The 13,021-nt window shown below is 37.6% G+C and overlaps 1 protein-coding gene across 1 annotated transcript; it reads left to right on the top strand.

The window, feature by feature from the left end:
* Positions 1-1,238: 1,238 nt before the first annotated feature.
* senp1 (SUMO specific peptidase 1) lies at positions 1,239-12,446 on the top strand. The gene is made up of 18 exons (XM_032574840.1): positions 1,239-1,853; positions 2,033-2,091; positions 2,193-2,374; positions 3,314-3,389; positions 3,542-3,734; positions 3,848-3,992; positions 4,088-4,206; positions 6,094-6,374; positions 6,456-6,519; positions 6,665-6,703; positions 6,829-6,913; positions 7,009-7,149; positions 7,270-7,404; positions 9,615-9,818; positions 9,903-9,982; positions 10,089-10,173; positions 11,363-11,458; positions 11,547-12,446. Exons 1-18 carry the CDS (start codon positions 1,720-1,722, stop codon positions 11,607-11,609), a joined length of 2,181 nt encoding a protein of 726 aa, XP_032430731.1. The 5' UTR covers positions 1,239-1,719; the 3' UTR covers positions 11,610-12,446.
* The last annotated feature ends 575 nt before the right edge of the window (positions 12,447-13,021 follow it).

Raw genomic sequence — 13,021 nt, 5'->3', positions numbered from 1 at the left:
ATCATAAAGACCAGAGAGAAAGTAGCGGAGAAGTTTAAAGCAGGGTTATGTTGTAAAGCAATATTTGAAGCTTTGAATATCACAGAGTTCTTAACCATCCATCCATCCATTTGCTAACACCCTTGTCCCTAGTAGGCTCAGGAGGGGTGCTGGTGCCTATCTCCAGTTAACGTACACCCTGGACAAGTCGCAGGGCAACACAGAGACAGACAGGACAAACAACCATGCACACACACACATTCACACCTAGGGAGAATTTTGAGAGACCAATTAACCTAACAGTCATGTTTTTGGACTGTGGGAGGAAACCGGAGTACCCGGAGAGAACCCACGCATGGGACCTTCTTGCTGCAAGACAACAGTGCTACCAACTGCGCCACTGTGATCCAAAAATGGAAAGAGAATGCCACAGCTGCAAGCCTACCAAGGTATGGCCATCTAACCTAAATTGACAGGAGGGCCAACAGGGCACTGATCAGAAAAGCATCTAAAGAGGTCCACAGTAACTTTGGAGGAGGTGCAGAGATTCACAGCTCAGATGGAAAAGTCTGTTGGCAAGACAACTGAGTTGTGCGCTCTACGAATCAGGCCTCCATAGAAGAGAGAATGTAACAAAACCAATGTTCGAAGAAAGTCATGAAAAGTCCAATTTGCAATTTTCCACAATGTTATGTAAGGAGAATTTTTTGTTAGATAAGACAGAAAAGAAACTATTAGGCCTACATACAAAAAGCTGCACATCAACCTGAATATGTAATAGCTACCATAAAACATCCCTCCTTCATTAAGCATCTTTTTAACTACCCTGAAAGCATAAAATACATACAAGTCCATTATAAGTAGCTGACATTGCTAATACTAATTAGCCTGACGGTGCATATAAATTTACAATTTCCACAGCTAGAAACTCTAACACAGCTATGATGTGTAATTAAAAGAAACAAGTTTCAACGTCAGAGCTGTTTTACAGCATGTATAGCTAGAAAGCACCTCCTCTGGATCACTTTCAAAGATTCATCATAATTAAATTGAATAAAATAATGAATCCCAAAATTTCAAATAAATACCACAAGATAAACTCACGTACCAACAGAGGTACTTGCACCATAGTTTGAGAACCATGTCTTTATACTCCACGCCAGCGGGTGTGACGTCTATAAAGCGCTTTTCTTAAGTGTGCACTAAACCAATACATTTACACAACACTCAATTTTACAACCTCCAGTCATCCAATCAGATTCGGCGACAGAGCTATGTCAGCTTCAGCCATGATGTGGTTTTGAATGAGGAAGAAGCGGGAGATGTTGTACTTCAACTGGTTTATTTACGTTTTATAGGCATATTAATTATCTGTAAATACGTTAATCTGCAACTAAAAATGAGAGCAAGTTTTCCGAACGCGAGAGCAGCGACCTATGCCGCTCCTCTGGGAATTTAAACAGGGCTCAATAAATTAGCAGTGTGGCTAACGACGCTAGCTAGACACGGCTAAATCCGAGCTAAGAGGCTAACGGTTAGTTGTTTCCTTGGAAAAGTAAAGAGCATGTTTAGGGGGAGTGTTGCCCTTTAAAACCGCCTTAGCTTTCCTACCTCAGTTGAATGAGGCGCGTGAAGCCTCATTCGGCTCGACTATAATTCAGACTGATAGCAACCACAACGTTTTTTTTTTTTTTTTTTTCTTCTTTAAACTCTTGCTGTCATTTATGAAACTTTAAAGTCATGCTGAATAAAATCTACGAATGGATAGAAACGAGCTTTGCCAATCTTCGCAACGGAGAACCGGCTGTGGAAAATTCACCTGAACACCCGGCTCCGACAGATGCTCCAGTCAGAAGAAAAAGACCAATTGATTGGTACGAGCTGTAAAAACTTCATTTATTTGTTTAAGCTAAATTGCATGTATATATATGTATATGTATATATATATATATTTTAACGGAACACAACTTTTTGAAACTTGTGTTTATATCTGAAATCTCTGAGGTTTTTTGTTTTAACGCACTAATAAAATGTCTTTATCTCTCTTTTGAAGTTTGGAAGACGGTCACAGTATCGATCAAGAACACTTGATAGCCAAGAAAACACGAATGGGTATGTGCATATTCGCTCAATTACATCATTGTCAGGGTTTAAAACCTTGTTGGTATCGCCATAATTGCTAATGAATTAAAAATTTTGTAATGTTTTTCTAGGAGATTTGATTGATTCAGTCAGGAGTGCTGCTGAAGGCGTTAAAAATCATAGTAGCAATGTAGCTACATGGATGAAGAAAAATGTAAACCCCACTTTGAGAAATATTCTGCCTACCTCTTCTGATTCCCCTTCCGGAGAGCCCCAGCCCTCAACATCAGCTGCAGTCTACCCAAGGAGACCGGTAAGCTTTAGAAATATTACCGTCAAATCATCTTTCACAAGAAGTGTCAGAATTGGGCATGGGTAATTTCCAAGACTTTATAAAGTTCAGGTTTCAAAGAGGATCTTTTTGACAAGCTGTCTCATGGGTTTAAAGCTCTTATACTATGACGCTGGAGTGACTTTAGTTTGGACCAAAATAGTTTAGTACCCTCCTTGTTTCTTCAAAGATGTCCTTTTCCTTAGAGTTTTACACCTGGGTCAGCATGACGTTCCCATGGCATGATAATTCTGAATAAATGTAGATAGGGTTAAAAACCCAAGCAAAACTTGAAAAAACACCTGGTAAATTTAGTACTGTTTTTCAAATAAACATGGTTATTGAGCAGAACATTATACATACCAATATAATTAGTCAAGCCGACCTGCAGTCACTCCTTGACAAATATGCCGGTCATACGTTGAAACTTGAAGTTTTGAAAAGCGTATGCCACTAAATTTGATGCTCCATACAGCCAGAGAAAATGTGTTTCCGCCTGCACATTTATGTTATATCATTAGAAGCATATTAAACTGTACGAAATGTATGATGGAAAATTTTAGGAGTTTTGAAGTTGTAACACTTTCAAAAGCCACTTTTTTGTTTTATTTAAATCTATGCATCAAATTGGTAAAACAAAAAAAAAATGTTGATAGTATTTTTTGTCATAGTTATACCATCCATCTGGTGCTTATTACCATCCAGTATTTACCTGGATGTGGCGCATATGTCGACACTTTACTTTTTTATTTTTTGTTGCTAAAATTCACTTTGTTGCTTTGCCTTAATTTTGAAGAAAGCTCGGGAAATTTGGGGGCTACATCTGCCTTACGTTGCCAGTCACTCAGATGAACAGATTACCAGTAAATCGGAGACAATAATAAAAGTGACAAAAACATTTATCTCTATGTTTTGTCAAAGATTGTTCACAGGAACTCTTTGGATGAAACATTTGCTGCTCCTTCAACAATATTGGAGTGGAAAACACCCAAAACAGGTAAACCTGTCTCTTAAAGCAAGAGTATTTTTTGCAATAAACTTCTAAAAGTGTTTAATATTTTTCTTCCCTAATATCTTACCTTAACGCATTCACACAGCCTAGCTCCTGCAGGTTAAAAAAACATGTTTTTCTCTGTTCCACAATTTCAGACTGGCTGCGTAATGACAGAATGATTATGGGATCAAAGGTTTGTAGGCGACAAGTTTGTATGAGTCCTGCACATCGTGAGGTGCCAAAAACAAATGGGCATTCGGTCTGTGTGCGACCCGCCATTCACACCAAGCTGCACCCCTCCCCAAGGCTAGGCAGGCCTTTAAACCTCCGGCCGCATGGAGCTTCAAGGTATGTCTTGCTTCTTAGTTATCTTTTGGAAATGTCCTCCATGTTAGATGATATTGTTTGTGTAAGTTTTTTTCCCCATGTTTTTTTTTTAATGACCCAAACCATGTCTGTAGTTTGTCAAGTGGAGTGGGCACGGCAAACAGTTCCTGCAACAACATGTATGAGAAAACCTTTCCTATCAAAGTGGTGCAAAGCCCAACTCACAGCACTTCATCAAGCCGATTAAACAAAGCTGGGTCCCACTGCACAGCTCAGGAGGTAGGACATGAGGGGAGGAAGCCATTGTGCTTATACATCTGATTCATTTAATTCTTTTTGTTTTTAATGTCATTCTTTTCCTCCTTTTTTATTAGTCCATCCGTGAGGAGGAGAAGGAGATCTACAGACAGCTTCTCACTATGGTTTCTGGTGGCCAGTCAACTGTCCTTCATAACGGCAGTGCACACACCTTTGTGAGATCCCATAGAGATTTGTAAGTATGCAAACAGAGAGAGTACTTTTACACAGTCATATATTGAAATCTGAGAACACATTCTAGATGGAACGTTAAAGGGAAGTAAGAGCTTTACATTTTTATAAGTCATTTATTGTAGTGTTCAAACAGCATCTGGCAAAATAGTAATATTACATAAAGCCCCAGCGATCATAGTTGAAATACATTTCCTTTTTTTCTCTATGTATTTGTAAATGAGTTTGCAACACATTCAACAATTTATTCCTTACTTAACTGCATCTACAATCTTGTCAGTAGTCATCTGAAACCAGAGGGGACAATTGATTACCCAAAAGAGTTGAGAAGAAAAAATTTGTTCATTTTGGAAGTTAAATTAGTCATTGTTTTTGTAAAAGTAATAGCCTATGTTTGGTCAACCAGAACTGTTGGATCATTGGATGGTTTCAGCACAGTTTTCTCACTCTCCCTGCTCCTCTGCTGCTCAAGTCTAGCCCAAATTTGGAGTGTAAGTAACACAATGAATAGTGTGTTACACAGAGTGAAACCAAAATGGTTTCTGGAAAAAAAGGCTGCCGTGTTTGCGGATACTCTTGTTTAAAAACTTTACATTTTATTTTTAGCAGCAGTGCTTGGATTTTCTCTGAGACACAATATCTCTCTGTGGTTAGTTATTGTTTTAGATTCAGTCAGTAAAGTATATATTCTGAATTTACATAACCTACCTATTGAATAACTTTCTAATAGGAGTAAGATCTAAGTATTTTCTAGCTGCAGGCTCTTTATATTATCGCTCTTTCTCAGTTGCTCCACAATCCTGTAATATGATTTATAGTTCAGAGTTTATGAATTCTTGCAGAGGTTGATAGTATGATTGTTGTATCAGCTACAACCCCTTCATTCCTTGTCTAAAACTTTCAGTCGATTGAGGCGTAAAGAAAACATGTAAATCATTTGTGTAAAATGAAATAAGTGTCAGATAGGGGCTTATGCCTTGGTTTTTTAAAAAAGTTTCAAAAGGTTTTACTTTTAACTATTATTTACCCATCCCTCTGGTCTAGGGAATGGAAAATAAAATGTTTATTGTACTGTATCCTCTACTTGTTCTCTCATAATCAGCGTTTATATTAGTGGAGGTTTGCCAATGAAACAGGGATTTGTTTCTAAACGTGACACCACTCACCAGTAACAATTATGAAACTTACTTTAGTTAATGTAAGGGCTATAATTTAAACGGTTTCTTAAAAAGAGCTTAAAGTTTTCTTATGCAAACAGAATAGCAAATATTTACCCTTTTCTCACGTTAGTTCAAGTTTTTATATGTTGTGGTGTGTTTTATAGTTTGGCAATAGCACACATCTGATGCATATAGTTCAATAATGTAGGTATGCATTGATCCACTTTTTCACTTTCAATACCGATGCAGATATCTGAGGTTTAGTATCAGCCGATACGGTCCAGTGCAGAAAAACGGTGCTTAATCAACTTAAAATGTTTCCTTTTTAAACCATAGATGTAAATGTGCTGAATTACAAATTTATTTGATATGTCTGCACCACTACAGCACACTTAAATACAAGAGTAACATGTTTGAATGCAAAAAATAAACTGCAACAAAGTTTCTTTCAAATGGTTCAGAAAGTGCAATGAGGAATTGTACATATAATGTAAAATAATAAAGCATGATGTCATTCGGAGCACAAAGGATAGAATGAGAGTGAATAGATCTGCCCCTATGGAATGGACACGTTGTCCATGATACCTAATGTAGAATTTTTTTCTGATTTGGGACCGATACAGTTATTGACATCAGATTGGTGCATCTCTACTCTGATGTGGACTCTCAGCCTCCAGTTCGACATCTGATACGGAATGTTTATTGTTGCCATCCTTTCATTGTCTCATCAGCACCAGCTTCCTCACCAGCCACACACGGCTACAAATGTCTTCTCCAGCTGGATCAGCAGCTGAAGGGACGTCAGAAGGACCCAGTAGCCCACCCAGCCCCCGAGGGATGTCGAGTCAGAGCTCCAGCAACCTCCCCAGCCCTGTGGGAGCCTCCAGGAAGTCAGGGAGTCAGATTTGGCCAGCAGACACAGACCTCAGCTTCAGTCAGACCACTGCTCTTTTCTCCGCTCCTTCCCCATCGACTCTACAAGACAACACCTCTCAGGGGACGGAGTCATCAGGTTAACTTTAAATAAAATAACATACTGGTTCAATGTGTGGTTTTATCCTCTTTTATTGTAAAGTAAATTTTTTATTTGCAGCTCATGATGGTGACTCTGTAATTATTGTAAATGAGCAAAAATGCAAAAAGCAAGAAAGCTCAAGGTTAGTACTTTAACTTTCTAAATAGTTTTTATGAATTAATCATTTTTGCATCGTTATTTTTAACTGTTTTCTTTGTTGTAGTAACTAAATTATTAAAAGTAGCTTGGATATTGAATGTATAAGAAACAAAACTTTGTTTTTACAGCATACCATTATTCCAAGCTGAGCTGTGGATCAAGGAACTGTAAGCTCCTTTAAAAGCATTTGATGATGCAAAACCTCATAATTAAAACCTTATTTGGATTGGCCACAAACAAAAAGGTGGTTATTTTTTCATTTTATTTTATCTCTTCACTTGTTATTTTCTAGGACAAGCATGTATGACTCTCGAGCGAGAGAAAGACGGAGACAAATAGAAGAACAGGAAGCTTTAGCTGCCCAGCTTCTGCTACAGGTTGGTAGTTGCCTCTTATGCCTCGTCCAACTCTATTTGTACCCCAATCAGTGTTTCTCCTGTTGTATTAATGTCCAAAAACCCCTGGTCAACAGCGATTGTCTGACGAGGGAAAACGGAGCCCAGATGTTGAAGTCCATGTTCGCGTTCCTTTGGAGAAGGAAATTCCTCTGACTTTTGTGATAGAGAAACCAAAGTCTGTAGAGGAGAAACCTGAGTTTCCAGAACTCACAGAGGTTTGTTCTCTGTTTGCTGTATAATTGGAAATGAAAGTGGCAAACAAAAAGTTACTTTAAACCTGAATTTTAATATAATTGTGTGCTTTTCTGTTTTTGTGCTTCTGCATACCCGTTAAGGAAATGGAAGCTGAGGTACACAGGGCGCTGATGAAGGGAGGAAATCCTCATGAAGTACTAAGTGAAGGTTTCGGTCTCAGCCTCACACGAAAAGACCTGCAAACCCTCAGCAACCTCAACTGGCTAAATGATGAGGTGGGGGAACATAAAATCCTTACACTGTAACTAATGCCCTTGTGAAAGCATTGTACCAGACCCTGTTGTAAGAGATTTGATAAGTCTGCACCAGTACAAGCACACTTAAATACACCAGTAGCTGCAAAAAAATAAACTGCAACAAACTTTCTTTCAAATGGCTTAGAAAGTGCAATGAGGAATTGTACATATAATGTAAAATATTACAGCATGGAATGAGAGTGAATAGATCAGTTCAGTTTGACCAAAGGAGGCCAGTAGTGAGACGGATTTAGGCCAATTAATGAAAAAGTAAAAGAACTGCACAAAATGTCAGAATTTGCACTGAAATATACAGTTAGAACTCTAAATAACCCATTTAGATAGTTTATCAGTAAAAAAAAGTTGATTTGGAGGTGAGTTTTGCTTTAATTTTAAATCTGAACAGGTTTAAAACACTTAGCGTGTGTTTTAAACACAGACTGTTTTAAACCTGCCAATTATACATTTCAGTTGTAATTAAAAATATTAAATTTTGCCATGTTGGTTTTCTCCAAATCTGCCACTTTTATTAAAACTGTAAACCTGAACGTCCGCAGCGTGCAGCTCATGACATTGTCCAGCTGCCCCTCATACCAAAAGGCGTCGGTTCAAAAGTTTTTCTATTTGTTAAACTTTCAGGCCTGACTGAAATTAAAACAAAAACAAAGCTGGAAGGCAAATTTGAAGGATGCGATCCCTGACACCATATTTAACCATTAATAGCATACCCTGAGTCTAAATAGTAATCAGTCAGTGTTACACCATACTCGTGTAAAAGTAAACTTTCTAAAACTGACTCTAGCACAGATTAAAGCTACAAAGTATCCCTTGGCATCATTATATATTCCTTTATTTAATCAGGTAAACCCCGTTGAGATCTAGATCTCATTTTCAAGAGGGACCTGAGCAAAAAATTTGCAATACATAACAACCTGGTTACAAGATAAAAACAATGAATACATATGCACAAGTATAAAACAATAAAAACAATTTAAAAACAATGACACTGTTTCATAGAATCTTGTTGCCTATCTTTAAGAACTGCTCGAAATAAGTCCAGTGAAATTATTTCCGACATCTTAAGTTCAGACTGCAACTGATTCCACGCTGTGGGGGCCAACACACTGAATGCCTGCTTCCCTTTTTCAGTTCGAAAGCGTGGGACATGCAGAAGAATAATGTTATTGGAGCGAAGAGAACAAGAACTGACAGTTCTATGTAGGAGAGTGGATAAATATGCTGGGGTTAGACCGAGTAAAGATTTATACATCAGGATCATTAAATGATTGTTTCTCCGTACACTTAAAGGAGGCCATTCAGCTTTTGCGTACAAATCACAAGGATGTGTCAGATGTCGACTACCGGTTATAAATCTTAAAGCGCAATGATACACAGTATTTAATGATTGAAGACATTTGGTCGAAGCATTCATATATAAAACATCTCCATAATCCAAAAGTGGCAGGAATGTCGCTGCTACCAATTTTTTTCTAGCTTTGAGTGTAAAACAAGATCCATTTCGATAATAAAACCCAATTTTCATTTTCAATGTCCGTAGTAGATTTGCTATGTGATTTTTAAAAGAGAGTTCATTATCTAGAATAAAACCAAGATATTTATAATTACTGACAAACTCGATTTGTGCTCCTACAGCAGTGGTAAGCAATAGGGAAGTTTCTGGTAGTTTTCTAGCATGTGAGAAAATCATTGCTTTTGTCTTGTCCACATTCAAAACCAACTTCAGAGTTTGTAAACGTGTTTGAACTACATTAAAAGCAGACTGCAAATACTGCATTGCCTGCGATAGTGATGCAGAATAGCAGTATATTATTAAATCGTCAGCATAAAAATGGTAAAAAGCATTTGACAGATTGTCATTGACAACCATGTTTCACTAACTTCTGTTCTGTATTATTCATAAAACTCTCACAATGTCTAGGATTAAACTAACAACCTTATGAATATTTTGCCATTAGTGGGACTGTATTAACTGTCCCTGTGTGCTATAGCTAATTTAAAAATACAGTTTTGTATACTCTACCTCTATTTGCACCCCAGAGGATATTGATACACTTTTTTGCAGGGCAGAATATTTCTGATCTTTCATCAATATACTAATGTACTTTCCATATTTTTATCTGCACCTACTCTACAATTCTAGTTCATGTCCAACTCATTTTATTTCACAGGTTATCAACTTTTACATGAACCTGTTGGTTGAGCGCAGCAAAGAACCAAACCGGCCGTCGGTCAATACATTCAACACGTTTTTCTACCCGAAGCTGCGGAGCAGTGGCTACTCTGCTGTCCGCCGCTGGACCAAAAAGATGGACATCTTTGCGAAAGACATCTTGTTGGTTCCTGTCCATCTGGGAATGCACTGGTGCCTCTCGGTAAAACTAAACGAAGGCCATATTGATAATAAATTCCACTATTCAGAGTGTTTTTCACCTAAATGCATTGTTCTCTTCTTTTAGGTGGTGGATTTCCGCAAAAAATCTGTTATCTACTTTGATTCTATGGGAGGAAGCAATGATCAAGCTTGCCAAATATTGTTGTACGTTGCTGTCACGTTTCGGTTCATTAATGGAATTTATGCATAAATTTCAATGTGACCTGTTCAATGATCTTGAGATATATGTGTCATGTGTGTGCGTTCACAGTGACTACCTGCAACAGGAAAGTAGAGACAAAAAAGGCAAAGAACTTGATACCTCAGGCTGGACTCTACACAGCAAGAAGCCCAGTGTAAGTTTAACACGTCAAAGCACCGAAAGCATTGAAGTGTCTGACAAACGCAGTATTTATAAATGTTACACGTTCCATTGTATCTTCATTGGATTAACAAGTTTGTTGTTTCATAAATTTCCATTTAAATATATCTGCAGTGTGGCCTGCAGAGGGCAGTAGGAGGTTTTTTAACAATCAACAAAAAAAAACCTCAGTCCAATTATAGGGCAACTAATGATATTTACTACTCTTTTTAGTTAATTACAGGGACTTATTATGTTATGTTATTTGTATTTAGGGATTGTCAGCACAATTAAATGTAATTACAATGGGGTTAAATTTAGTTGGAAGTAAAAGTAGTTTGAACTTCCGTATAAAGTTTGCAAATCAACATCTGCACTCAGCTAATTGGTCAAACATTCAACAGCCGAAACACATTACCTGGTAGGAGTTTTTATTTCTGGTTTTATTTTTGGGGCTTTAATGGATTATAATCAGCCCTTGGATCAGTTTCACCTGCTTGCCTGTCCTCTGCAGCTGGAGTTTGATAAAACTCACAAGGCATCTAGACCCCCATTTATCATCTACTAATTTACAATCTATTAATACATTCGATCACTTCAGCATTGGAAAGCTACAAACCCCTTTTATAAATGACCTCATTAGGGAGTAATCAGATGCTCCATCTGCTATGTCTGTTTGATATAGTAGTGCAGACTGAGCCAGCCAATAACGATGTTTCTGCTACAAATATGTGAGAAACTTTGTCAATATTCCACTGTTGTAAAAAAAAACAACAAAAAAAACTATTTCGGAATTGCGTTTTTTCCATTAAATAAGAAAAACAATTACAATCACATGTGAAGCGTGTTCATGTGATGAGTCAGCAAAAAACAGTCCGAGCCATTATCCTCCAACTACTTCCTGTCGTCTTCTTCATAAGTTAATTTTCATGTCACAGCATGTTGCAAATACTTGTCTATATAACATTAGACATCATTAAACAGTGATGCCCTTTTTGCTAAAGCCACCCAAACACCAGCCACAGAGGAGCGATGACGTCGTACAGTTTTCTGATATTTGCTAATTTTAACACTGCAGTTTTGGTACTGTTGAAATAAAATTCTTTAAAAAATGCTTTGTAAACCTTTTTTTTTTTTTTTTGAGTTAATCAAATGTTCCCCTTGGATGTTTGCCTTGCTTACAGGAGATCCCACAGCAGATGAATGGCAGCGACTGTGGAATGTTCACTTGCAAATATGCAGATTACATTACCAAAGACAAGCCAATCACATTCACACAGGTAATCACAGACATTATTGATAGGAGTGCGTCAGTAAACCCTGGTCACAGTGGTCTCAATGTGCATTTCTTCCTTTTCTGTTGAACAGAAACACATGCCATACTTCAGAAGGAGAATGGTTTGGGAAATTATGAGCCACAAGTTGTTGTGATGTCATGATTGCTGTTTAGACACTTAAAGTTTACTCATGAAGAAGGTTGAGCTCCATTCCTCATGAAGTTCAACTGAGACTTGCACACCAGCTCCTCAGACCAGAAACCAGCTGTTTCACTCAAGACCCCCGCCCCTCTGCCCCCTGAGCTAATGTTGGCTGACGGATGTTGCTGGAGCACAAATCACTGCCTCCCACTCTTCTTCTTCTGTTCTTTTGATTCTCGATGCAGCAGTGGAGCATCATAATAGCAGCTAAGACACTTTGTATTTGGTTGTAATGCCCGGTCAGAACTATTTTTGCATTGTTTGTAGTGATGTGCTCTTAAGTGAATCATACTCTGAGGTTTTCTTCCTTCCTCAGAATGTTACATAATCTGACCTCACCATGAAAATATGTCCATTCTACAATTTGCTAAAATTATATTTAAAAAAAGGGCTGCAAACTAATCTATGATTAGTTACTTAGAGTAAATACTGACACTTGTTTCTTTTTTGTCACGTGATTGACAGCTGCAGGCTTGTGCAGTATGGACATTACTAAGAGTGGATGGAATTAAAATGCACAAAGGTCAATATGGCCTCAGAGTATGATTTATAATAGTCTTACTTTCAGTGATCCAGGTGTAATGGAGCATTTACAGTCTAAAACAGCAGGGTAATAAAACTTTGCCATTTCCTTATTCTTGATAAGATTGTAAATTAAAATCTATTTTATGTATTTGAGTCTTGTTAGGCAGCGGAATTTTGAGTCGTACAATGGGTTTTGAATTTTTGTACATACTAGATCCATATACAGCCTACTATGTACCAATAAAAATTTTTTATGTATTTCTTATTCTGTCTTAACTGAAGTCTGTTTCAGAAATAAATGATCCAAGTTGTTTTTTGTAAAATACTGTTCATATGTAGTACTAGTACACATAAATAGTCTATTTTAACATTTTATTTTGGTAACGCGTACATCTAATAAAGACCCAACTTTTAGTTTTTTGGGTCAAATATCATTGTAGATGTAGCTTATCCATATTGTTGCATCGGGTATCTCATCTTCTGCGGGGTTTAGGTCTGGGATTTAAGCGATACCATGGTCTTAGAACAACCTTCTAGTTCCTTTTGCTCAGATAAATGATGTGGCTCTAGAAACTTGGCTCTGAACTTTAAGCAACATGGATTTGGTGTTTCTTCACTCCAGACTAATATGCAAGAGTTACTTTCATCTGAAAAAATGAATCGCTGGGCAGTAGTCCAGTCACGTTTCTCCGTTACCCAGGTAAGACATCCATGACATGATCTACAGATGTTGCATTGCTTGTTGTTAAGCCTCTAATAAACCAGAGGCACCTCTGTGCTGTGGTGTGTTCAAACCTTCAAAACTGATTATTCTTGTTGCTGTGCACTTTTTACTATTAT

This window comes from Xiphophorus hellerii, chromosome 1 (assembly GCF_003331165.1).
Source record: "Xiphophorus hellerii strain 12219 chromosome 1, Xiphophorus_hellerii-4.1, whole genome shotgun sequence".
NCBI lineage: Eukaryota > Metazoa > Chordata > Actinopteri > Cyprinodontiformes > Poeciliidae > Xiphophorus > Xiphophorus hellerii.
The sequence above is the reverse complement of the archived record's forward strand: the minus strand, read 5'-3'. Positions and strand labels throughout refer to the sequence as shown.